Consider the following 27,908-nt stretch of genomic DNA (forward strand, 5'->3'; position numbering starts at 1 on the left):
AGCTTCTCCAGCTTTCTGCAGGTACCAGTTTAGATAATGTCCATAGCTGCTGCTGTAATACACCGCAGGGTTTGTTCTACAGCTGATGGTGACTGTGTCTCCTGGAAGAGCAGATTTCACTGAATCCTGAGTCACTGTTACCTGACCTCTGGATCCTAAAAAATGAATACAAAACACAAAAAAGTTAACAATTAACTGTACATATGCTATTATATAGTACTACTAACCCTGTGAATAATTTTTTAAATAAGAATAGTAGATCTGTGTCACAGTGATAGTTCACCACAGAGGTAAAGCAGTGAGTTACCTTGAGTCCAGAGGAGCAGTGTGCAGATGAAGATGGGGATCAAAGTCATGGTTGCTGTGGGTGAAGTTGCTGGGACAGGCAGCTCTCAGTCATGAAGTGTTAAACTCACAGGACTATAAACACTCCCAGAGCACTGAAGCAGGTGCTGCACATGCAAAGTTTCCTCTCTACACAAATTCATCTACACACACACACACACACACAAAATAAAACTTATCCCCAAATGTAATTTAACAGACCTTATTACACATCTGTAACATGGTTCTATAGTAGCGCTGTTGCTGAGTGAGGGTACCTGTTTTTCCTTAAGCCAACTAAAACAATTTGTAATGGATTGGTCTATCCTTTATGCAGACATCAACACAGCTTGATCTATAGGCTCTGTTGAAATGGAGCTAGACAGAACAGGCTTATCAATAGCAGCACAGAGATTGTTGGATGTTGAAAGAGCAGGCTTAAGGACAGAGGGCTTAAGGAAAGCAGGCTTAAGGAAAGAGCAGGCTTAAGCGCAGGACAATTAGCTATAATGTGTCCATGCCCATGGCAGTAGAAGCACTTTCGTGTTTCCACAGAAACAGACAAAAGGGGGCATCCGATTTCGGGAAGCTCACAGGAGTCCTTGAGCGAGTTGAAAGACTGGGAGCTTCACTATGGGAAACAGGTGCATTGAAAACATTTCTGTGAGTCAGCACTAATTCATCTGCAAGCATCGAAGCAGCAGATAGATTACACATTTTTTTTTACATTTAAATACATTACAATGATATCAGGAAGACAATTCTTGAATTCTTCAACCAGTATGAGCTCTTTAATTTGGTCAGATGTGGCAGTTAAGCAGCACACCACTTCTCTAATAAAACATTTCTCTGAAAAATTGCACAATTGTCTGGCTGGGGTTATTCTTTTAGCAACTAAAATTCTGTCTGTTTGCTTCCTGCACTGGTTCATATGCTCAGAGAACAGCTGCTTTCACAAGGTGGTAATGTAGGCTCTGCTCAAGCATTAGGGAGGAACACACATCTACCTACTAACTTACACTGTAGTAAGATGGCCCATACATCCTTGGGCCAATTTTAATCCAGCACACAACCCCATACTGAAAACATTGCAGACCAGCCTTAATCCAGCACATAGACCCGTTACTGAAAACAATCCAGACTGGCATTATTCCAGCACACAGACCCCATATTATATATGGAATATTCAAATCTTATCTGAAAATGCACTTTAAGCACAAAAATCTTGCCTTAAGACTCAGTAAAACCATGAGACATAGCCTTCTTGTTTTGAGGGAGTTCATGTTGTCTGTTGTAGTGGTAGTGATGTTTGATTATTATTTTGTATTATTATCCCAGAAGATATCTTCAGATGTATTACACTATTTAACAGACAGGAGCTCAGGGATAGTGTGAGTAAAGATTTCTTAGCCTGTCAAAAACTGAATAAAATGCAGGGAGCCAATATGCCTGTTGTCTGTGTATGATCTGATTATGCAATTTGTATTCTTATGACTACATGTAGAACACAAAATAAATATTCAACCAAACTGATACACATCACGCACACATCTATGTACCTTCAAAATAAACAGAAGATCATTCAGTCTGGAAGATCATCTGGTATTCTGGAATGTTCTTCATTCTGATGGGATGACCCACAGTTCCCACAGTTATACTCCGTGACGTCACTAAAGGAGAGGTTCTGTGACTTCATTGATAACGGCCTCATGTCCATTTATTTTGCCAGAATATTTTGTTAACGGGAGTAGGAAAGTTCTCTCTTAGTGTGAAATGGCTGGGATGTAACAGGAAGGACACTGGTTGGGTCAGACCTTTATTGCCTTTTTGATTTGATATCTGACATTTTTATTTATCACCACAAGGGGAGCTCTGCTGACATGGGCATGTCCTGGCAGGAACACAGAAGTGGACCTGCAGTGCTGTGTGCATTCTGGCTTTATAGTTCTTTACAGATGTGTGTGTTCAGTAGTGGTGAGTGTGGTGCGGTTCCTGTCCTCCACAGAGTGTGTCATTGTACTGATTGGTGCAGTACAGAAATACATCTGTGATCTATTTGTGCAGTATAAAGCCAACAAGCCTCTGAGATCATCAGCAAGCAGTGAACTAGTCACGCCTAGAGAGATTTTTAACATCCTTCACATTTAACTTTTCACTTTTAATTTTAGCACTGGAATTCACTTTTATGTCTTTTAAAGTGAAGTCAGTTTTCTGTTTTTTAATTTTTTACCTACATTTGGTAAATCCTAGTGTATTTAGAGCTTTCTTCTTGGCACCTTCCATTTGAAGTTTGTTGTAATTAATAACCACTTTATCATTGTATTATATTTTCCCCTTGCATCAGTAATTTTATTTATCTGTGTAGTTTTTTTTTTTTTTACATAAGCCATCCTAACACGATAGATCTAAGGATGTAATAAGGTTGTTATGTAATAATCTTTTGTGAAGTATTTTAAATTACCATTGTGTATAAAGTGCTACATAAATAAACTTGTCTTGCCTTGTATCACATCCTCCCCCTCAACAACTGCAGTAGGTCGCAGCTGCAGCAGTGCAGTCTATGTGCAGTCTGACTGAGGGAGGTTTTTGTACGACTTTCTAACACTGTGTGAAGACCATGGCATTGACCCAGTGTTCACTCTGACAGTAATAATCTCCTGCATCTTCAGTCTGGACTCCACTGATGGTCAGAGTGAAGTCAGATCCAGATCCACTGCTTCTGAAACGAGCTGGAGTTCCTGACTGTAACTTGTGAACATGGTAAAACAGGCGTTTAGGAGCTTCTCCAGGTTTCTGCAGGTACCAGGCTAGAAGCTCATTTCCAGCATCAGTGTTCACTGGTGGACTAGATCTACAGCTGATGGTGACTGTGTCTCCTGGAAGAGCAGATTTCACTGCAGGAGTCTGAGTCACTGTCACCTGACCTCTGGATCCTGAGGAAGAAATTAATACAAAACACAAAACATTTAGCTGCACAGATACTTTAATGTGTTACTCTAAATCTGTGAATAGTGCATTTAAAATAAGAATAGTAGATCTGTGTCACATGGATAGTTCACCACAGAGGTAAAGCCATGATTTACCTTGAGCCCAGAGGAGCAGTGTGTAGATGAAGATGGGGATCAAAGTCATGGTTGCTGTGGGTGAAGTTGCTGGGGCAGGCAGCTCTCAGTCATGAAGTGTTAAACTCACAGCACTATAAACACTCCCAGAGCACTGAAGCAGGTGCAGCACATGCAAAGTTTCCTCTCCCCTCCCTCCCAGTATGAACATTACAGCTCTAAGTGCCCCCTCTCACACTGTGGCCCAAGAATGAAACAGTCTGTTTTCCCTTTACTGATGGGCTCATGTATATTTTAAAGAGCTTTGCTCTGATTAGCTGTAGTTAGCTACAGAGTTGATATTTTTAACAACCAAATTAGTTATCTTCTGAGTTGTCTTGTTGATGAAATATGAATTAAAAATTTACCTGACAGGAATTGACAGAATCATCTTCTATTGCAGATTTAAATGGGAGCACAGGCTTCTTTGAATGAAACACAGGCAGAAAAATAAAATGAACCTCTGTGTAAATAAGCTAGATGGTCATTACTACTTAGTTAGTTATGCTAGTAACTAACATCACTAATACTAGCTTGATAACAGCATGAAGTAAATTAAAGTTGTCAGCTCACTATGAAACTGTATACTTAAGATTATAGGACTTCAACCAACAAAATGTGTAAAAGCAGGGCCAGCTGCTTATAGGTTGTGTTTGAGATCGTGATGCCAATAAAATGCTAAATCCAAGATGGCGGCGCTGTAGCGCGCAGCGGCCACTCCAGGTCCGATAAATGGTGCTATTGTGCTACTATCTGTGGTCTCTACCACATTTTTCCAGCAACATAAACCACAAATACATGGAAACAACAGACCTCCATGTATACCACCACCATAGCCTGCTACGTTCCCCTCACACGAACTGTTCACCCTTTTGCCATCTGGAAAAAGGTACTGCAGCATCCGGTCCTGCACCTCCAGACTGTGCAACAGCTTCTTCCCATTAGACTCCTGAACTCTGGCTAACTCCAATCCCAATTCAGATTCCAAAAATGGGCACTTTATACACACACACACACACACACACACACACACACACATACACACACACACACACACACACACACACACACACACACACACACACACACACACACACACACATACATACGTACATACATACATACATACATACATACATACATACATATCCATACACACTCTCACACATTGTTTTGCATCGCACTAGTGCTGAAGTCAAACCTCACACAAATAAACTATGCACTCCTGTTGCAGTCTTGCACATTATCCTACTTGCTGCTAGAGTACTGTACTAAACCAGCACTGTACTCTGAACTGTTCTGGCTGCTACCGGTGACTGCTATGTTCTGTATAGCATGTCACTGACTCCTATGCACAACTCACTTTACATATTCCCAGTACTGTGTACTGGACTAAATAATTGCACTGTCTACTCATTTTGTATTTGTCCTGTCCTGTATTTATTATTGTTTATTTAATGTTTATGACATTTTACACTATATTGGATTTTTTGCACTTGTATAGCATGTTGTCTGTTGCACTGTGTTGCACCATGGTGCTGGAGGAACATTGTCTCGTTTTTATTGTGTACTTGTATATAGCTGAAATGACAATAAAGCCTCTTTGAACTTTGAACTTTGAAATTGGAACTGCCTCTCTCTTCAGTGTCAAACACTGGGTGGAGCTGCTCCATATTGTACTGGATAGGATACGTTCTATGACTAGATGACAAAGCCCTTTTGTAAATCACTCACACATTTATATTTTTAAATGCCAAAAATCTGCAGAGTAAGCTAACGCATTTGAATGAAAGTTGTCTGGGATCCTGTTAAATATGAAAACAACAAAGCCCATTAACAGTGTGGTTCCTTGGGAAGGGTGTGACATCATCTTCACAGCCTGGAATGGTACATTTCTGTATGTAATCTGTCATTTTCATAGTTGGTCTGTTGTCATTGTTTTGTTCTTCACAACTCCTGCAGAACTGCTGAAGCTTTGACTGTGCAGGTCGATGGTAATGTCACCTGGGCTAGAATGTGGGCTGGTGTATGCAAATTTTAGGAGCATAAATATTAATGAGTCAAGACTGTTGTGTAATATTCTAGGATTTTGGAATTGGCTCATTTTACGACCTTGTTTTGCTTATATGCGATTTGTATTTGAAAGAGTAAACAGTGTTTGAGGTTCACAGTATGTCAGGTCCACGTACCAAACTCTCCTTATTCAACTTTGCCAAGATAAATGCTGTTTTCCATTTTATAAGACTGTCTATAGTAGACAGCAAGTCTCTCTACTTTACACAGGCTGTTACTCACCTGCTCTTCCATGGCTGCTCATTCTCTGCCCATAGCAGGTTACATCCCTGTAACAACATTGACCCAGAGTCACTGTGAAGATCCAGCTGCTGTTTATTATAAAACAAGACCTACAAGAATGATTAGGCAAACTGTGCAAGAAGCATGAGGGCTGCATGACAGTACCTCCATAATCCAGGCTTACTGAGACCCTCCCAGCTCATTTTGGACATTTTGGGTTCCACAAAAGAAGATGATATTAAGTCCTGCTTAGTTACTCTACCAACTTCAGCTTTGAGACAAAACTGCTCTATGCTAAGATGAAGCTGAGCTTAGCTCAGTTTGATATGTCCTGTTGGACAGACCCTGTGATGTCATGGGTTTGCCAGCTGGAACAATGATCAAAAACAATGTTCAAGCACAGTTGAATAAACTGAAATGAACCTAGCAAATCCCAAGTATTATTAATTTATGTCTATTACAGCCTAACAAGCTATGACTTTCAAAATATTTGTAATCTATAAATGTTTGATTCTCCCAAAGCACAGACCTCAGATGATAGAGAACACACGTATTTAAAGAAATTATATTCTACTGTGTATCACAGGCTGATCTTCAATGAACAAAATAAATATGTATTTGTCATTGCTCACTTAAAACTAAACACTGAGAAGCTTAGCTCTTTTAATTACATGATCAGTCGTCTTTTCTAATGAGGTATTTATTGTTTCTTCTTATTGATTTCAGTTGTGCAGTGTGACCTGTGCTATTTCCGTGCAAAACTTTGTAGAACAAATAGTAAACTCAGACAAATATATCAGGAAAACTCTTTATTATTGGGCAGGTGTCAGTAAGAGTCTGATGTGTTTTGTAAATCTGCGTCTTCATTCAGTTCTCTGCACATTTGGAGATCACTGGCTGTCTGCCTCTGAGAAGAAAATGAGCAATGTGTGAGACAACTGCAGTTCCTCCCTCAGTACAGCTGGCTCTTCATCTGCCTCTGGGCTGATGGGAGATCAGTAGATTAGGTGAGTTCAGGGGTGTCATTCTGATGAGCTTCACCTAGGTCTGATTAGCTCTGTTCTGGGAGCTGTCCAGGGTCCTGAAGCACCTTGAGTTCCATGTTGCTGAAACAGATGTTACGACACAGTCTAGGTAGGGTCAGTGACAAAAATGATTAAATGATGAATATGGGTTAAATGGCAACAAACACACAATAAACAAAAACGGACTGACCACATTTATATTTTGTATGTTTTTATGCATCAAAGCTGGACATGCAGCTATCAAGTGCACTCTTTCGTGACAGTAAAAACACTCCTGTTTCTCAGGGACTTCACTGGTTTTATGTGGGGTAACTGGATTGTCTTTGCAACCAGATATACTGATCCTGGATCAGCTTGAGTACATGGACAATATGTTTAACCTTCTGAAGTCTCATGGCATTGTCTCTGTTTTTGCATATTTTCTTAAAATTCACTTTAAAACTTCTTAATTATACTTACATGCACTAATATTTGAAGAAAAATTGAGTATTTTCAATTTATGATAGTTTAACCCTGATCAAGTTCCTAATACAATGACTCCGCAATCTGGACGTTCAGATCAGTGTAGTGTTTTGTCAAGAACCAGTGCAGGGCAGCCTCACATTGTTCAATGCATGTTAATGTTTGTTTGTTTACAGTGTCACTCTCTGTGAATGTTGTTTTTGTTGATTCTTTGTCTGGTTTCATATTTGCTTGTACTGAAGATGCAGCCAAACAAAAACAAGGCAGTAAATAAATAAACATTTTTTTAGATCATTATTAGGTTATTTAGCAGAAATTCACAGTAAATTCACAGTAAAACAGGACTGTTCAGCTAGAACTCTTTAATTAGTCCTCTTACACTTCTCAGCATTGATCATTGATTTTGTAAAGTTATATTGGCACGTCCAAAAAATGTTATCGAATGGTTATTTTACATTATTTTTTAAACATCTTAATGTACATATATTTTGAGAATACCAATTAAGACTAATTGTAACACTCGAAAAACGAGCAAACGGAGAAATATATAGACTGCAAGAAAATATTATTTAATTAATTTATTTTTAATGCCTAGATATTTTCCTGCATATTTTGAAAATTATTAATTCTATCCGTTATTACTCTTTTGAATAAGTCTTTCTAGAGCGCAGAGAGAGCAGCTTCTTTACAGCAGGAGGTTTTTGTACCACCACTGAACGAGTTTGTATCACTGTGGAGCACTTTTGGTGGCGGCACAAAACTCGCAGTTGGACGTAAGTAGACTTTACCTTTTCTTCACTATTAATCCACATTATGTAACGTTGCGTCAGTATGCACGGTGGTTTTGTAAACTACCCGTAATCTTTGTTAGACTAATTGTGACTTTGTAAAGTATCTTCCTATCTAATAACCGTTGCTATGTCGTTATAGACCTTCTAATATATACCGATGGAGGGTGTAGAAAATTGTCGTTCAGCAGTAAAAACATACATGTTTCAGAAATATCTCTCCACAAACCTTCATCTGCATGTTTGGTTTATTTTAAAAGTCAGAAATATCGGTGCCTGACTGGATTTTATCGGTGCAGTTCACTTATACCGGAATACTCGCATACTGAAGATCAAAACGTTGGTTACAAATACTCAAAATCTTGTATTAAACATCTAGAAAACAATTTGTGTAAGTCTTCAGAAAAATTATCTTGACTTGGATGTTGCATTAAATGCTGTGTTTTTAGAGTACAAAAATATGAAAAATATCTCCTAAAACACATTTTTGTGACCAAAACTCTCAGTTGGATATAAATAACTTTTTCTCATTATTGGTATCTGTCTTTATTTTTCCAGCTTTACTTCTGATTGTATATAGTATGTATGTAGTATCTTTGATAACGTCTTTCATTACTAAAAAGAAAAGAAAAACAAGCGTCTTTGGGGTTGTATCGTTCACTAACTCTGAAGCTAAACTACGCGCTGTAAAGAGAGGAGACGGCAGTGTGTTTATAGCAGGTTTATGTACGGACCTTAAACTAAGTTAGTGTGGAGGACACTGGACGTAAGAAGAACTTCACTTTTTATTCACAGTAAATCACAGTTTTAAGTAGGTATTGTTTGTAATAAAGGTCTATTTATTAAAGCGCATTAAATGTCATTTTATTCGCGCATTTTTCCTAACCATTGCAGTGTTATTACAGCTTTTAGTGTAAATCGAACCACATTTTTATCGTTTTTTTTTATCAAAAGCATAAATGTTTCAGCAAAATCCCTCATCAAACCTTTATTCTGCCTACTGGATTAATTTTCATTAGTATAAGTGTTTGTCTCTGACTGGAGGTTCTCGATGCAAAGTACTTTAACCGTAATACACGCATACTGAACAATCACCGCCTGTTAAATATACTTCCATTTTAATTTATGTATGATTATAAATTATATTGATTTAAATGGTTCGTGAATTAAATATACTGCCAGGGTTTTAATGCCCATGGAAAATTATATTGTTGATCTAATACATTTCTGACTTTAGTTCCACAGAAAGAGGAAGTGAAACACAACTGATTTTCCTGCTAACGGTTCCTGCCTGTCTGAGCTGTAGACCGTGTTGTATCTCCTAGGTGACGCCCCGCCAACCCTCACGGTCCTGCCCCCCTCCAGTGTACAGCTGCAGCAGGAGAAGGTCACACTCGTGTGTCTGGCCAACAAGGGCTTCCCCTCAGACTGGAAGCTGAGCTGGAAGGTGGCTGGTAGCAGCTGGAGCTCGGGGGTGAGCCAGAGCTCCGGGCTTCTGCAGAAGGACGGCCTCTACAGCTGGAGCAGCACCCTGACCCTCCAGAAGGAGGAGTGGCTGAAGAACACAGTGACCTGTGAGGCCACCAAGGACTCCCAGTCTCCTGTCACACAGACACTGAGTAGAGAGCAGTGTGCTGAGCCGTGAAACTCCCACATGTGTGCTGATGTGTTCTCCTCTCACTGATTAATGTGCTGCCTTTTAGATAGTCTGTGTTTATTACTCAAATGTTCCTGTTTATTGTTCAAAATGAAATTAAAAAATTTGAATAAATGTTATAGTCTCTTAATTAGAACATTTCCCACAACATTACTCATAACAATAAATACCTTTAAAGTCTACATTTCTATACAGTAGAAACACTAATGTGTGATGAGGTATAGGATTAAACTTTGATAAACCTGCCATTTCATCAATCATAATAAAGAAGGAAGCAGGAAGCCAGATATTATGGAAGCAAAAAGTAAGATATTTCCACGTTTCATTCAGTAGAAACTGTAACACGAGTAAGTCGGTGTATTTTAGGAACATCAGGGGCTGGAGGACAAACCATCTTTGGCCCTTTCACTATATCACAATATTATCATTTTTAGATCATTTCTGCCTGAAACTAATCCCATAATGCTTTATATCACTTTGTAGCGCAAGCTGGGCTGTTTTTCAATAAAATACTCTCATTAAAATATTTCTGCCTGAAACTAACCCCCTTTAGCACTTGTCTGTTTAAAATAAAGCTTTGACCTAATGTATTAAGTGTAATAACAAAGAACTCCTTAATATTTGGTACATGTTTTTTTTTATTGCGTCACACAGTGCTATTATGACACAGCCTGGTTTATCACACAGTGGTACTGAACTAAATGTGTATTGCTCTAAGTTACCCAGTACAGGTTTAACATACATACACCCCACTCACCTGATATCCACCCCGACTCTGTGTGTGTGAGTGCGTGTGTGTGTGTGTTACTGAGCTAAAGGTTTGCTGCTCTAAGACACTGGAAACCTGGACACAGTGCTGTTCTGTTCTGGGTGTCAGAAATCTGCATTGCCTGTACAGATTTAACATACATACACCCCACTCACCTCATACACACCCCAACTCAGTGTGTGTGTGTGTGTGTGTGTGTGTGTGTGTGTGTGTGTCTGTGTCTGTGTGTGTGTGTTGTGGGGGCGGCAGAGGGCATAGAGCAAGCCATGCGCTTGTGTGTGAGAGAGAGAATTTTACTGAAAGATTTCAGTCAGTTTTTCAAAAAGTCATTGTTTCAATTGGTGGCATTATGTCATCTTGTTGTGTAGTAAGTTTATTTAAGCAAGTATAGTGAGGTTATTTAACTTTACACCCTAAAGATCTTAAATATTTCACTTTTACTTGTTAACAAAGATTTAGAATGGACATGAAAAGTATGTGTTGGTAGAAATGTTGCACAATGGCTGAGAATAATCAGAGGAAGGCACAGACATGGTGATTAGTGCTTTAGTGTGTGCTTACATCACCTCTAAACAGGACAGAATCTCCTGAAGATTACTGACAATGATTTAGCAGTCATACTACTAGTAGAGATTTCTCTTCTCTAATAACTACCTGCTCTATTATAAGAACAACTGTCCCAAGAGACCAAAGGACTCCGTACTGCAGTGCTGTGACTGGTTTCTGATGCTCCATGCACTGGGTGTGTGTAAATGTGCCTCTGTGGGGTCTTGATAAGCACTAGATAAATTCCATTTGTTGTTATTATTGTTATAACTGTAGTGTTTTGTCTTCACCTGCTCCAGCAGAAACAGAGAGATCATCTGATCAAAGAAAAGAGAGACAGGACTAGTTTGGGAGCTTCTCCAGGTTTCTAGTGATGCAGCCACACTGATAGACCAGGCTGATGTTCAAATCATTCTAACACATGAACATCAGGGCTAGAATGACATAAAGATCTACAAAACTCTCCTCTAACAGTGTTGACTGTATTATGCCTTTATGATTCATTATAGATTTTTATGTTTACTTCTGAGTCATTGTGCTGTGGTTCCTCTCCTCCACAGAGTGTGTCATTGTGCTGTATCACATCCTCCCCCTCAACACCTGCAGTAGGTCCCAGCTGCAGCAGTGCAGTCTCTGTGCAGTCTGACTGAGGGAGGTTTTTGTATGACTCTCTAACACTGTGTGAACACCCAGCTACTACTAATGTAATGTGCACTCTGACAGTAATAATCTCCTGCATCTTCAGTCTGGACTCCTCTGATGGTCAGAGTGAAGTCAGATCCAGATCCACTACCACTGAAACGAGCTGGAGTTCCTGACTGTAAGCTAGTAGCCCCGTAGATCCGGAGTTTAGGAGCTTCTCCAGGTTTCTGCAGGTACCAGTGTAAAGGTTGGGCACTCCAGCCCTGATACACTGCAGGGTTTGTTCTACAGCTGATGGTGACTGTGTCTCCTGGAAGAGCAGATTTCACTGCAGGAGTCTGAGTCACAGTCACCTGACACATGGATTCTGGGGGAAAAAAACAAAACAAAACAAAGCAAATCCAATTTAAATCATATTTTATTTTCCATTTCTTATGTTGCTTATATCTGTTAATAGAAGGTTTAGAATATTTTATTAAACAAGACATCTGTTTTTGTTTTTTTAGGTTATTCACCTCAAAAGCAAAGCATAAAATGATCTTTTACCTTGAGTCCAGAGGGCCAGTGTGCAGATGAAGATGGGGATCAAAGTCATGGTTGCTGTGGGTGAAGTTGCTGGGGCAGGCAGCTCTCAGTCATGAAGTGTTAAACTCACAGGACTATAAACACTCCCAGAGCACTGAAGCAGGTGTTGCACATGCAAAGTGACCTCTCTGTTTTAATACACGTCTACCAAATACTCTCTGTGGCCTCTCTGTATTAATACACGTCTACCAAATACTCTCTGTGGCCTCTCTGTATTAATACACGTCTACCAAATACTCTCTGTGGCCTCTCTGTATTAATACACGTCTACCAAATACTCTCTGTGGCCTCTCTGTATTAATACACGTCTACCAAATACTCTCTGTGGCCTCTCTGTATTAATACACGTCTACCAAATACTCTCTGTGGTCTCTCTGTATTAATACACGTCTACCAAATACTCTCTGTGGTGTCTCTGTATTAATACACGTCTACCAAATACTCTCTGTGGCCTCTGTCTGAAGTAATGACTCCACTGAATACCTCTTATATAACCATATTTAACAGAACCAACCATACTAGATAACTATAAACTTTATAATATAATGTAATATATATATACTCTTAAAGGTCAAATAGTACTTCTATTTAATATAAACAATGTCAAAAAACTATGGTACAGTGTGCTGATTATTGGATAACTGGAATTGATAAACAGATTTAGAGAGAATGATAAGAAGTATTTAGTACATTTTAGGTAAGTATTTCTAAACGTGTGTGTGGTGCAGTGCTCTCAATCGCTCCTCTGTACAGGATCTCTGTTGTGCCTGCGGTCTACATACTTTCCACAAGGGGCGCTGGTGAGTTGTACAGTGGATGTCTAAGATGTGAAGCAGAGTGTTCTGACCAGAGTAGAAGAACAGAACTGCTGTTAAAGTCACAGCAGCTCACTGACTCTTAGTGCTGCATTTAGGGAAGAGGAGGAGGAGCTCTACCATCTTCCATGATGACCTCAGTCAGCTGTAATGTAATGTAACACACTTACACAGTCCTGAACAATGGAGCTTATAGTCTGAAGAATGCTCTTTTTTCTTAATTCACCACTCGGGTGGGTTTAATTATTGAGTTTTGTTTTCACTTCAATAAAGCTTCATTTTGAACTTGGTCTGTTCTTGTATTATTTTATTATTCACTATCTGTACTGTAAGATTCTTTGCACTGGAGTGTGTTGTGCTTGAGTAAGTTGGGCTAATGAAAGCTGAACATCTGCAAAAAGTGTTGTTCTATTCTGGGAATGAGCAGGTTTCCCAGAGCACTGAAGCAGGTGTTGCACATGCAAAGTGACCTCTCTGTATTAATACACATCTACCAAGTACTCTCTGTATTTCAGTTTTTTTTTATGGTTCCTTACACACTATAATTACAACTCTCACAGTTAGTGAAATCTGAGACTCAGACAGCAAAACCTCAGCCCAGATCTGCACAACTATAAGCAAATTCTCAGCCTCAGACTTTACACAAATCCCTTCTGCTAAACACACTTCTCTACATTAGACACAGAAATCTAACATATACGGCATTCAGCAGACACTCTTATCCAGAGTGACTTACAAAAGTACATTGCCATGTACTCATAGAATATATCCAAGTACAGTAGGTTAGAATTAAACATACCAATGAACTAGAATAATGTAGAATACAGGGATGAATGCTGATACCTAGAAGTGCAAAGTACATAAGGTCTATCTTAAACTATGATAAGTACTATAAATAATAAGTGCTATAAACAAAATATGCTAGAGTTTGTTAAGCAACATAAACAATGCCCTACAATAAATATTAAATTAGACAGTCAATATGGGAGCAGGGTCAGTCGTCCTTTAAATATTCTGCAAATAGATGGGACTTCAGTCTGCATTTGAAGACTGCAAGGGACTCTGCTGTCCGGACAGCAAGTGGGAGTTCATTCCACCATCTTGGAGCCAGGACAGAAAATAGTCTCCATGCTTGTCGTCCATGAGACCTGAAGCAAGGTATTTCAAGCGGAGCCGTACATGAGCTTTGAAGTACATGAGGTACGGCTCGGGCTTTGCACATTGACTTCATGTATGAAGGGGCTGGTCCATTTTTAGCTTTGTAGGCAAGCATCAAGGTTTTAAATCTGATGCATGCAGCTACAGGGAGCCAGTGAAGGGAGCGCAGCAGTGGAGTAACGTGTGAACTTCAGAAGATTGAAGACCAGTCGTGCTGTTGCATTCTAGACAAGTTGTAGAGGTTTGATGGCTCTTAGAGGAAGACCAGCAAGTATTGAGTTGCAGTAGTCTAGCTTTGAGATCACAAGAGATTGCACAAGCACCTGGGTGGCTTCCTGCGAAAGAAAGGATTGAATCCTTCGTATGGTACAAACAAGGAATCTGCAAGGCCGGGTTAGATTAGAAACATGAGTTGAGAACGACAACTGGTTGTCCAAAGTTACGCCCAGGCTACGGGCAGCTTCGGAGGGTGATACCAGGGAGTTCTCTACAGAAACAGTGAGGTCATGGTAAGGGTTGGGAGTACCTGGGCTGATCAGAAGCTTGGTTTTACCTGGGTTGAACTTTAAGTGGTGGGCTGTCATCCATGACATGATGTCAGTCAAGCATGCCAAGATACGTCTGGAGACATGCGTGTCAGAGAGTGGAAAATAAATAAATAATTGAGTGTCATCAGAATAGCAGTGGTAGGAGAAACCATGCGAAGATATTACATCACCAAGAGAACGAGTATACAAAGAGAAGAGAAGGGGGCCCAATACTGAGCCCTGTGGAACACCAGTGGAGAGTCTACACGGTTTGGATGTGGATCCTCTCCATATCACCTGATAGGACCGTCCCTCCAGATAGGACTGAAACCATCTCCAAGCAGAGCCAATCACACCAAGCCTGGAAAGAACAGAGAGAAGAATGTTGTGGTTCACTGTGTCAAAGGCTGCTGAAAGGTCTAGAAGAATCAAAACAGATAACTGTTTGGTAGCATGAAGTTTCTCAGTCACTGCTATGAGGGCCGTTTCTGTAGAATGTGCCAGTTTGTAGCCAGACTGATTGGGATCTTGCAGCTGGTTCTGGGTGAGAAAGATAGACACTTGATTATAAACTGCTCGTTCAAGGGCTTATGAGAGGAAGTTGGTCTGTAGTTGGTAACGCTGGAGCTGTCAAGTGTGCCCTTCTTGAGGATTGGTACCACCCTAACGGTTTTGAATGCAGTAGACACGTATCCAGAAGATAACATGGTGTCACTTCTACTAAATACACTTCTCTACATTAGACACAGAAATCTAACATGACATCAATTCTACTAGTTTATCTGACTTTAAGTAAAAGACTTGCGGCATAAATATATGGAGGTATGTAATTTAGTCATGTGATCTGTTCACTTCATTATTATTTGCTGCACACAACCTTTTTACATATACGTTACAATGTTGTCTGGTGTTAACCTGACAAACGTAAGAAGAGGGAGAAACATCACTGGCCACAGATATATTTTTACTGTCCAGGGCCAACGTGGTGGTAACATCACATTGTGGCTGCAATCACACATAATGGAGTCCTCCATCGCCATGGCAACCTGAATCCTTACAAAAACACAGTCTACACACAAACGTTACACAAACTACACACCATCACCACAGTCCACACACTCACGTTAGACAGATTACATACCATCATCACATTGTCATGTTATCATATACATTATTTTTCAAAAGAACTGAGGTGTTCTGCTACTTTTGTGTGGCTGTGTGAACTGTGTGTAGTAATTTTACGAAATGAGCCCTGTTTTCAAAAACAGCCTTAAGCAATCATATAAAAAATATAATACACCAAATTCCTCCTCTCTTAGCTGTCATGACAATAAAAAAAACTAAATTATCAATATTCATTAAATATTAGGACAGTGTCATAATGCTTATTTATATTATGTATGGTAGCTCACTGGTTAAGGTACTTGCCTATTAATCAAAAGGTTGCCAGTTCACTTCTCCGCTGTTGGGCCCCTGAGCAAGACCCTCAATTGCTCAAATTGTATTCAGTCATAACTCTAAGTTGCTTTGGATAAAAGCTAAATGCAAAAATTAGTTTGGGAAAAGTAATTAAAGATTTTAAAAAAAATTTCCATTTCTGAAATATAAAGCTTGTGTGTTTGTGTGTGTGTAGTCACTATAATGTGAAAGAGGTTTTTGGATGATGCTTCATTAGAATGTATCACTATGGGTGACTCGTGGATGAGGCACTAAACTCAGTGAGTGGTAAGCTGGACTGTGGATGTCTCAGAGGTGCAGGAGGGAGTTCTGACCAGTGCAGGAGAGCAGAATGCAGCAGCTCTGTTTGTATTCTGTTCTGTGTCCTGGAATTTCTGTTACTTCCACTAAAATAAAGCTTCATTTTGGACATTGTCTGCTCTTTTATAAGAGACAAACATCTTTATTAATGTTACCAGACAGTTTATTGTGCCTGAGTGAGCTTATCTGAACAGACCAGAACATCTGGTGAAAGTGTGGCTCTATTCTGCGAAAAAGAGAATCACTCAGCCATGGTAATGCAAATCTGAGTTGCACCCCACTGCTTTCTCTCTCTCTCTCTCTCTCTCTCTCTCTCTCTCACTCGCTCGATCTCTCTCTCTCTCTCTCTCTCTGTCTCTCTCTCTCTCTCTCTCTCTCTCTCTCTCTCTCTCTCTCTCTCTCTCTCTCTCTCTCTCTAGGCCTGCTGAGGTGGATTATGTCGCCCCCTGCTGTCCAGGTTGGTGGCTCACTCTCCCTGCAGCTACTCCAACACCACCTAACATTCATTCCTCTTGTGGTGGTGAGTGTATCATTAGCCTGATTAAATGAACTAAATAAGAAAAACCTTATTCTTAGTAAAGAGAACATGTTTAACAACACCCTCCATATTCCTACACTCACCTCACTGTTTACACTTCTTGTTCACAAATCATTTTTGCACTTTCCATGTCTGCTGTATACATATGAAGCCTTGCAAATGTTTATTTTTAAATTGCCATTCTATTTCTATTATATTTTTTTATTATTTTTAATGATGCTGTGAGCTACCTGTTTTGTTGTACAAGTACAATGATAATAAAGTCTTTTCTGATCTTATCATATCATAGACCAGCGCCCTCCATACAGAACACGTTTCTTTATTAGTTATTGATTCCCCCTCTTGTCATGGTAGGCTGGTCATCCAGCAGGAGGGACACACGTACTCCTGCCCATGACCGCACTACACTACACTACACTACACACTACACTACACTACACACTACACTATACTACACACTACACTACACTACACTACACTCCACTACACACTACACTACACTACACTACACTACACACTACACTACACTACACTACACTACACTACACTACACACTACACTACAATATACTACACTACACTACACTACACACTACACTACACACTACACTACACTACACCACACTACACACTACACTACACTATACACTACACTACACACTACACTACACTACACTACTCTACACTACACTACACACTACACTATACTACACACTACACTACACTACACTACACTACACTACACTACACTACACACTACACTACACTACACTACACACTACACTACAATATACTACACTACACTACACTACACTACACTACACTACACACTACACTACACACTACACTACACTACACTACACTACACCACACTACACACTACACTACACTACACTATACACTACACTACACACTACACTACACTACACTACACTATACACTACACTACACACTACACTACACTACACTACACTACACTATACACTACACTACACTACACTACACACTACACTACACTACACTACACTACACTACACTACACACTACACTACACTACACACTACACTACACTACACTACACACTACAATACACTACACTACAATACACTACACACTGCAATACACTACACTACACACTACACTGCACTACACTACACTACACACTACACTACACTACACACTACACTACACACTACACACCTCTCATCCCATCAGTTGAGGACTACCCTGGTTACACACTCACCACCCCCTCATTTCCTTGCAGAGCAACAACATTCTTGAATGTTCACCCCATTGCCACATCAGTGCCTCACCTCAGTGGTCCTGCCCTCCCAGTTCACCTCCATCAAGAGTCCAGCGCTGAGTCTGACATCTCCATCCCAGCTCTCTATCAAGACCTCACTGAGGAATTCAGCCCAGTAAAGGCCACACAGCTTCCCCCACACAGAAAAACCGACTGCTCCGTCAAACTACTGGATAACACCTGCCCTCCTCAGTGTAAGGTTTACCCTTTATCTCAGTAGGAAAACCGAGTGATGGAGCAGTATATTCAGCAGGACATAGAGCAGGAGTACATTTACCCCTCCACCTCCACCTCAGTGTCTTCTACGTATAGAAGGACAGCAGGCTGAAGCCTTGCTGGGACCACAGAGCTCCTAATGCCCTCCTGGTGCAATATCTTCATTGCTGCTTTTGTGCATAATTCATGAAATTGATTTGTAATACAATAGTCATGACTTTTGTTTGAGAAAACTGACTGTCAAATAGCAAAAGTTTACTTTGTTAAAGTTTTAGTGTGAAAGGTAGTTTAGTATATGGATGGACTGACATGTTTTGGCTAAGGTCAAATGGTACCTCATAAGGAATAGAGCTGAGATTTGTCTGAACATTTTCATATGAAACATATGGGTATCACACTATAAGTAAGAACCTTTAAAGTGAATTTAAGAAAGTATGCAAAAACAGAGAAAATGCCCTGAGACTTCAGAAGATTAATGAGATCTGGGTATATCCATCATTGTTTACCTTGACAACATACTGGTATATTCCTTTTCCCTAGACTAAGATGTTTGCGACATTTGCCAGGTACTCTGGACAAAGGAGAGTTCCACCTGTGTGAGGTCAGCTACCTAAGCTAGCTCATAAATTTAATCAGTGTATGGATGCAGGCTGCTAAAGTGATCTACAGCACTTTCTGCAATTTGTCAACTTCTACAGGTGTTTAATTGGGGGTTTATTGTTAAGGTGGGAAGCAAAGTCGTCCACAGAGTGAGCAGCCAACACTGGGTAACAACCCAGAACCATATCAGTAAGTGAACTAAAGCCACACACGGGGCTCCAGCTCACACTCCCTCTGTCTGGTCAGCAGGACTGGAGACCTGGAGTGGCATCAGGAATGGAGCGTGTGGTCCAAAGAGATGGAGGAGACAGAGGATCTGGCTCTGGAGTCAAACAGGGAATACACACATATATACAGACCAAACATCACATTTTATTACTCATCAATGCAGAAATATCACTTCTGGATATCATGCAACTGTAGTTACTGAAAAAATGAGAAATTCACATCATTGTAGCAGCTAGTAAGAACATAACAGGGACTGGGAGGCTGCATTTTAAACACTGTGAGTCAGTGCTGATTACTTCATATACTAAATAAATAAAATTAAACAGCATGATGTGCAAGCCCCTTAAACACACTTTGTAATTCATTTGCATTTTTTAAGTTATTTTTATTATATTAAAATATAAAACATTATTTAAAATGTTTTATTCCTGTATATAGTTATTTATTGTTTTGTATTTACTGAATGTTCTCTGATCAAATTAAGGGGGTCTTCATTCATTCTTGTTCATTCTTGATTGTGATGGGAGAGGGTTTCTCTTGGGACCTACGAATGTTCCCACATATGGGACAAACTACCTAGACTTGAATTAAATATCTTCTATATGAAACTGTGTTCAGATTGTTACTCACGGGATACATTGCCAGACTCGTGTGAAATCATTGTACATTTGAATGTCTTCAGTGCTGCTAAAAGCTGATCCAGCACTGCTACCCTCAACTGCAAAAGGAAATACACACACAGTGCACAACACTCACTCAAAATAAAAGTCCAAAATGCTTTAAATGTGGAAAAACATTACCAAAGCCACAATTCCATGGTGGAGAATTTGTTCAAATAAGAATTAAAATAGGGATGGAATTAAAAAAACAAGAGAAAACTTGTCCTTTTCAAACTATATTATTAACCAGAGAAGAGTGAGATTCAGCACCAGTCTAAAGTTACAGCCACTGAACATTTTTTAAATGACTATCTATCCATTAAACTAAATTAGTTTATTACATAAATAATAAAGTGATTTATTATATACATAATCAAATTTATTTATTATATAAAACAATTAATTTATACTTGGTCAGTTAGCTGGTGCATTTGGACCTCACCGTGTGTCTCTTGCACAAGTTGAAGTTGATCTCCTGATCCTGCACCTGAACAGTAAAACTATATGAGGACACATCTGAACTAATTAATGGTACAAAATACTGGAGCTACACATCACTCCCATAAGTCCATGGACTGGTACTACCATTACACGCTTTACCTTTTTGGTACATCACCACCATTTCTTCTTCATGAGGAGGGAGTATTTTTTTTACCTGAAATGAATCAAAGTTCACTTATTAAAGATTTCAGAGTTCATTTATTTCTAATCCAAATGTAGACCATAATATATATATATATATATTTACAAATTGATTTTCCTTGAGAGAATGAAAACCTTAGTCATGAATCACTGTAACTTGTACACTGGAGCTCTCATACAAAACAGGAGAGCAGACACACACACACACATTTAACCTCACAGGGACACAGCAGCAGTATCAGCAGCATCTGACCTGAGCAATTTTAGCTTCAGCAGAAGCAGTTTATAGCTACTCACCAACCACCCTTTTCTTTTTAAGGACAATAGTGGCCACAACTGCCATAATCACAACTCCACAGATCACAGCTCCCATCAGAGTGTTTTTCATTGTAGAGTCACTGTGTTCTCCATCTGTAGTCAGTAAAGTAATAAATTCTCTTATTATAAAACAACAAAACATTCATGAACAGTGATGCAAGTCGAATGTTCTGAATGTAATGTATTGCCTCGTCTCAGCATCAATATTTCCCACTGGAACTCAATATGTCTGATGTGATTTATGCAGTTTGCAAAAGTGCAATACTTTAACAGCCCAACATCTTCTCAAACTCATGAATGCAGTTTTTAGTGTCACAAATATATTTACACCATTTTCTATTACTGTTTCTGTGAGACTACTGTGGGTCATAATCTCCTTCTTCATTCTCCAGGATGTCCACATTCTTCCTCAGCTGGCAGGTATCAACATCATTGGGTCTGACTCCTGAGGGCATTATCAGCTCTTCAGCCAGGGAGGTGCGGTACTTCCTCACACTCATCATCACATCTTTAGGGTAGAAACCCATGGCCAGGCAGGTCAGGGTCAGTTTGCCTGGGTCACTTACAGCTCTCATAGCAAATATATAAACATCCACTTTAGCTGTAGAGAGAGATCAGGTGTAAACACACAAATTTGCATTCAATCAAAAGCCAGATCTCTATCAAAAACATCACTGCTGTGGATAACTGGCTGCACATTCTTTCAGAACCATGTTACCTTATTTATGAAGACACCTGTACTGACATAGGAATGTATCCACTATTTTAGCACTGTGAAGCTCAGACTCAGTTCTACACTTTGGTTTTGAACAATCATCTTCCTCATGTCTGAATCTTTCTTAAGGTGAGACCAACAGAATGAAGAGAGACTGAAGGGAGCATGAAGGGAGTGAAGGGAAAGTGAAGGTGAGCACATGCCATCTAGGAACGGCATTGCAGGGAACCGGTGTGACACCTAGAATGCAAATGACCATAGAATGAAAACTATACTTTCAGAGGTAACGGAGTGACTCAGCATGTGTTATTTCAAATAAATGATCAGTTTTTAGGTACTGCACCCCAGAGCAAACACTGATTGAGCTCTTCACAGGGGTCATCGGGTTGGCACCTCACAGGGGTTATCAGGTAGGCACCTCACAGGGGTCATCAGGGAGGCACCTCACAGGGGTCATCAGGGAGGCACCTCACAGGGGTCATCAGGGAGGTAGGCACCTCCCCTCATCAGTGTTTCATTGAATTAAGCCCATGACACCTCCAGGAAGCTCTGGCTCTGGGCTGATTGGAGATCAGTGGATTGGATGAGTTCAGGAGTGTCTCTCTGATGAGCTCACCTGGGTTTCATTAGCTCTGTTCTAGGAGCTGTCCAGGGTCCTGAAGCACCTTGAGATCCATATTGCTGAAACAGATGTTACGACTCAGTCTAGGTAGGGGCAGGGACAGAAATTATTAAATGATTAATTGCATTTTAAATTGTAACACACAAACAATAATCAAAAACAGACCGACAAAACTGACCGACCGCATTTACCTTTCATGTCTTTGTACGCATCAAAGCTGAACAAGCGGCTATCAAGTGTCCTCTTGTGACAGTAAAAACACGCCCGTTTCCCAGGGACTTCACTTTTTCTGTGGGGTAATGGGACAGTCTTGCAAGGATGGGTTTCTCTTTTTGGCACAGGCAGAGAAGCAAAGACAGTTTTGTGTATTAACATGAACTCGTTGGCATCAATAGCTGTCTGAGAGAGTCAATACTTCTGCTTATTTAAACACACCACTACCTGTGTGGGAGAGCAGATTTTGAACTCTTCTAACAAGATGAGTTCCTTTAGCTCATCAAAGCTCTGACTGTGACTGGCTGCACACCATTTATCAAATTACACAGATTTCCCATGCAAGTTCTACATAAGTGGAGAGGGGTGTTTGTCTAGTTGCCTGAAGCTCTGCTGGTAGGTCTCTGGGAATAACTCATAGTCTCTGAGCATGGCTGCTTTTACAGTGACATACTCCCTACATTGTGAAACAGAGAGAGGAACACACTTCCTGTGCTTTCCCACATAACTTTTATTGCAGTAGCAGGGACCACAGAATTTTAGGCCAGTTTAATGGCAATGCATTCCAACATGGGAAATACGCATCTACCTCATTCTCCCAGAGGACCAATATGATGTGGCAGATGATGTCAAAGTCAGGCTTCTTCTGTCGGCGTGCGGAGCGAACAAAGTTAATGGGACAGCAGGCAAATCGCCAATAGGCGAAGGCAGCACTGCAGGTTCTCACGGAGAGCTCATCCTACGAAGATGTGGAGAAGAGGCTTCCTGCTTTCACACGCCAGCGTTTTGAGCACCATCTCCTTATCAGCCTCCAGCTGCACAGACCACAGCTGCATCAACTGTGTTACACTCCTGCATCTTCATTTCTAGCTCTAACTCACGCAGCCATATCAGTAAGCGAGGGTCTTCTGGTTTGGATCAAGACTCCTCCGGTTTTATGCCCAACCCTGCCTATTGTTCATCCCCGCCACCAGCCTCCATTGAAGGTGGAGACCCAACAGGTTGAGGTGGAACCCCAGGGACCTCGTTTCTTTATGGCAAGATACTCTCCACTACCAAGACTTCCTACAAAACGGCCTTCATATCCAACTTGAGGCCAAGGTATCATTATGTCAAAGAAATCTGCTGTAGCGTGAAGACCGTCTTTACAAAACCTATCAAATACATCCAAAGTAGGCCAGAGTGAATTCTGAAAGCAGCCATCCTAACAAAACAGCCAGCAACAAACTCACACCTCACACCAAAGTGAAAAACGCCCAACAAACGCACACAAACAAAAACTGGATGAGTCCCTTTTTTGTGACAGAAATTAGTCTGTGACAGAAATGAATAAATCATGAATTGGGGTTGAATGGCAACTGAAACTGAATGTGAATGATGGATATGTGAGTAAACAAAATGGAACAAATCAGAGATGAAACAGTGACTGCATTTTGATACATGATATAATCATGTAATGCAATAGGCACAAATCATACCAAACAGACGTCAGGTGGGTCAGCACTGAAAATTGTAAATGAGCAAACAAGAATAAAGAAACTGACTGACCATCAGTGGTACTACATAACCTAACAAAAACAAAATGAGAAAACCAAAATACATACACACTTTCCTGTCTCCCTCACAGACACAAAACAGAGACAAACCCAAAACTGCAAAACAAACAGCACCCCACCCTACACCTGGTGTGAAGTGACACAAGTGAACACAGACTATACAGACTAAAATATAGACACTGTATACACTATATACACTAGATATAAGGGCAACAGAACAAGCAGAAGGCCAAAGCGAATCTCACTGTGGAAGTAGACTAACAGGGTCAGAGCACCACACAGTCAGAACAGCAAAGAGCAAACACACAAGTGAAAACACAAGGTTGAGCATGAAACTTCCTAATAGAGTTTTCAGGAGCCTTTTATACCTGTCGGAAGGGAAGATGTGGCAGGTGGGTGATGTCATCATCAAATATGTGTAAGTCAGGGTCTGCAGCTGCCTGAGACTCAGGACCCAGTGGGGAAGAGCCAGATATATTGATCCTGGATCAGCTTGCATACATGGACAATATGTTTAACCCATTGAAGTGTGAAGGCATTTTCTCTGTTTTTGCATGTTTTCTTAATGTCAGTTTGAAGCTTTTTACTTATACTTACATTGACTTATATTTGAACATTGAGTATTTTCAATTAATGATACTTTTCCTGATCAAGTTCCTAATACAATTACTGCAATCTGGACTTTCAGATCATTGTAGTGTTTTATCAAGAACCAGTGGAGGGCAGCCTCACATTGTTCAGTGCATCTTAAATTTTGTTTGTTTACAGTGTCACTCCCTGTGACTGTTGTTTTTGTTGATTCTTTGTTTGTATTGAAGGTGCTGCCAAACAAAAACAAGACAGTAAATAAATAAACATTTTTATTGGATCATTATTTGCCTATATAGCTGAATTTCACAGTAAATTTAAGAGGAATGTTCAGATTGAACTCTTTAATTAGTCTGCTTACTTTTCACAGCATTGATTATTGATTCTGTAAAGTTATATTGACACGTCCAAAAAAAGAACTGCCTCAAAAGGTAATTTTACATTAAAATATTTGGTGACATTTTAATGACCAGATATTTTGATAATACATATTAAGACTAATATTAAGACTTAATTTTAACATTCGAAAAACGAACCAAAGGAAAAATATATAAGCTGCAAAAAAATTAACTTATTTTTAGTCTTTATAATGTTTAGATATTGCCCTGCATATTTTTAAAATGATCAGTTTTAGCAGTTCATTACTGTGTTGAAAAAGGCTTGCTAAAGCGCAGAGAGAGCGGCTTCTTTAGAGCAGGAGGTTTTTGTACGACCACTGAACGAGTTTGTATCACTGTGGAGGACTTTTGGTGGTGGGACAAAACTCTCAGTTGGACGTAAGTACTTTTCACTGCTTATCCAAAAGTTGGTATTTTCTGAAATAATAATCGATATGTTTGAAGTTTGATAATGATGGAGACTTAAAACAAGTTGCTGTTGCATTTCTTGTGGTTTACAGGGTAACCGCTATTACGACGTAATTTATCTAATAATAGAATATATGTGTGTATTTTATTTTATTATTTTCAAAATCTAAAAAGCTTTTGGGTAAGTCCTTTATAAGTTTTCTAAAGCATTAATATCGAAGCTACATATTAGTGGAGAGAGCGGCGTGTTTAGATCAGGAGGTTTTTGTACGGACAGTAAAGGAGATTGTAGCTCTGTGGTGGGCTTTCGGTGGCGGAACAAAACTATCAGTTGGACGTAAGTAGACTTTAAATTTTCTTCACTATTAATCACACATTATGTAACGTTGCGTCAGAACGCACGGTGGTTTTGTAAACTACCCCGTACTCTTTTATAGACTAATTGTGACTTTGTTAAGTATCTTCCTATTTAATAACCGTTGCTATGTCCTTATAGACCTTTTCATTTATACCGATTGAGAGTTTCTAAAGCTTCGTTAGGTAGTAAAAACATACATGTTTCAGAAATATCTCTCCACAAGCCTTCATCTGCATGCTGGGTTTATTTTTAAAAGGCAGAAATATCGGTGCCTGACTGGAGCTTATCGGTGCAGTTCACTGTTCCTGCAATACTAGAATTTTGATGGATCAAAATGTTGGCAGTTATCAATACTTAAATTCCTATAATATATATATATATATATATATATATATATATATATATATATATATATATATATATATATATATATATATATATATATATATATATATATATATATATCTAGAACACAGATAAAGTTTATCTTGACTTGGATGTTGCATTAAATGCTGTGTTCTTAGTGTACAATAATATGAAAAATATCTCTAAAACACAATTTTTGTAACCAATTGCTGATTCTACAGAGTCTACATTTATCTAACGCATAAACATTAACGATGAAATAGTTTAAAGTCTGAAATAGTTTAAAGAGATCACCGAATTCACTATACACGCACACTTATCGCGGCACAAAACTCTCAGTTGGATGTTACTTTGACTCTTTATTCAAAATTAATTTATTTACTTTCTTTATTTCTCTATATTTATTTACCTTAATTTCTAACTATATATTGCATGTATATAGTGTATTTGATAACTTCTTTCATTACAAAAAAGAAAAGAAAAACAAGCATCTTTGGGGTTGTATCGTTCACTAACTCTGAAGCAAAACTACGGCGCTGTAAAGAGAGGAGACGGCAATGTGTTTAGAGCAGGTTTATGTACGGACCTTAAACGAAGTTAGTGTGGAGGACACTGGACGTAAGAAGAACTTCACTTTTTATTCCCAGTAAATCACAATTTTATGTAGCTATTGTTTAAATAAACGTGACTTTACTGGCGCATTTATCCTAACCGTTGCAGCTTTTAGTGCTTTTAGAGCTTTTAGTGTAAGTCGAGTCACATTTTTATCGTTTTTTATCAATAGCATAAATGTTTCAGCAAAATCCCTCATCAAACCTTTATTCTGCCTACTGGGTTAATTTTCATTAGTATAAGTGTTTGTCTCTGACTGGAGGTTGTCGATGCAAAGCACTTTAACCGTAATACTCGCAAACTGAACAATCACCGTCTGTTAAATAGACTTCCATTTTAATTTATAAGTACTTACATTTTACTTTATGGCTATAAATTATATTGATTTGAATATTCCATGCATTAAATATCATCGGTTGTAATGTGCAGAAAATAATATCTAAAATAAAGTCGAAACTCAGATAGCTAGTTAGATAGAACATTTTATTAATTTGACATGTTACAGTAGCACAAATACATACATATATATATATATATATATATGAATGTAAAAGAATAAGAAACAAGATATAGTATGTATTTCTTGTGCAAGTGTAAGAATGGAAAGATATCGATCACTCTGATCATTCACTGATATGTGCTATATATGTTTCATATGTTAGTCTGAAACATTTGTGACTTCAGTTCCACTTCGTTCAAAAAGAACCCGAAAAAAAAGAGGAAGTGAAACACAACTGATTTTCCCGCTAACGGTTCCTGTCTGTCTGAGCTGTAGACCGTGTTGTGTCTCCTAGGTGACGCCCCGCCCACCCTCACGGTCCTGCCCCCCTCCAGTGTACAGCTGCAGCAGGAGAAGGTCACACTCGTGTGTCTGGCCAACAAGGGCTTCCCCTCAGACTGGAAGCTGAGCTGGAAGGTGGCTGGTAGCAGCTGGAGCTCGGGGGTGAGCCAGAGCTCCGGGCTTCTGCAGAAGGACGGCCTCTACAGCTGGAGCAGCACCCTGACCCTCCAGAAGGAGGAGTGGCTGAAGAAGACAGTGACCTGTGAGGCCACCAAGGACTCCCAGTCTCCTGTCACACAGACACTGAGTAGAGAGCAGTGTGCTGAGGAGTGAAAC

The 27,908-nt window shown here is 39.5% G+C and overlaps 2 gene segments (V, D, J or C); both read left to right on the plus strand.

The window, feature by feature from the left end:
* Window positions 1–9,046: 9,046 nt before the first annotated feature.
* LOC118240946 lies at window positions 9,047–9,607 on the plus strand (the record flags this gene model as incomplete). The annotated part of the segment is given in 2 exon segments: window positions 9,047–9,064; window positions 9,302–9,607. Coding segments are annotated over 2 exon segments (324 nt in total), but the record flags the coding sequence as incomplete, so codon positions are not given.
* A 14,837-nt stretch (window positions 9,608–24,444) lies between these two features.
* LOC118240947 lies at window positions 24,445–27,872 on the plus strand (the record flags this gene model as incomplete). The annotated part of the segment is given in 3 exon segments: window positions 24,445–24,479; window positions 25,319–25,425; window positions 27,586–27,872. Coding segments are annotated over 3 exon segments (429 nt in total), but the record flags the coding sequence as incomplete, so codon positions are not given.
* Between the last annotated feature and the right edge of the window lie 36 nt (window positions 27,873–27,908).

The sequence above is a fragment of the Electrophorus electricus genome, chromosome 2, assembly GCF_013358815.1.
Source record: "Electrophorus electricus isolate fEleEle1 chromosome 2, fEleEle1.pri, whole genome shotgun sequence".
Taxonomy (NCBI): domain Eukaryota; kingdom Metazoa; phylum Chordata; class Actinopteri; order Gymnotiformes; family Gymnotidae; genus Electrophorus; species Electrophorus electricus.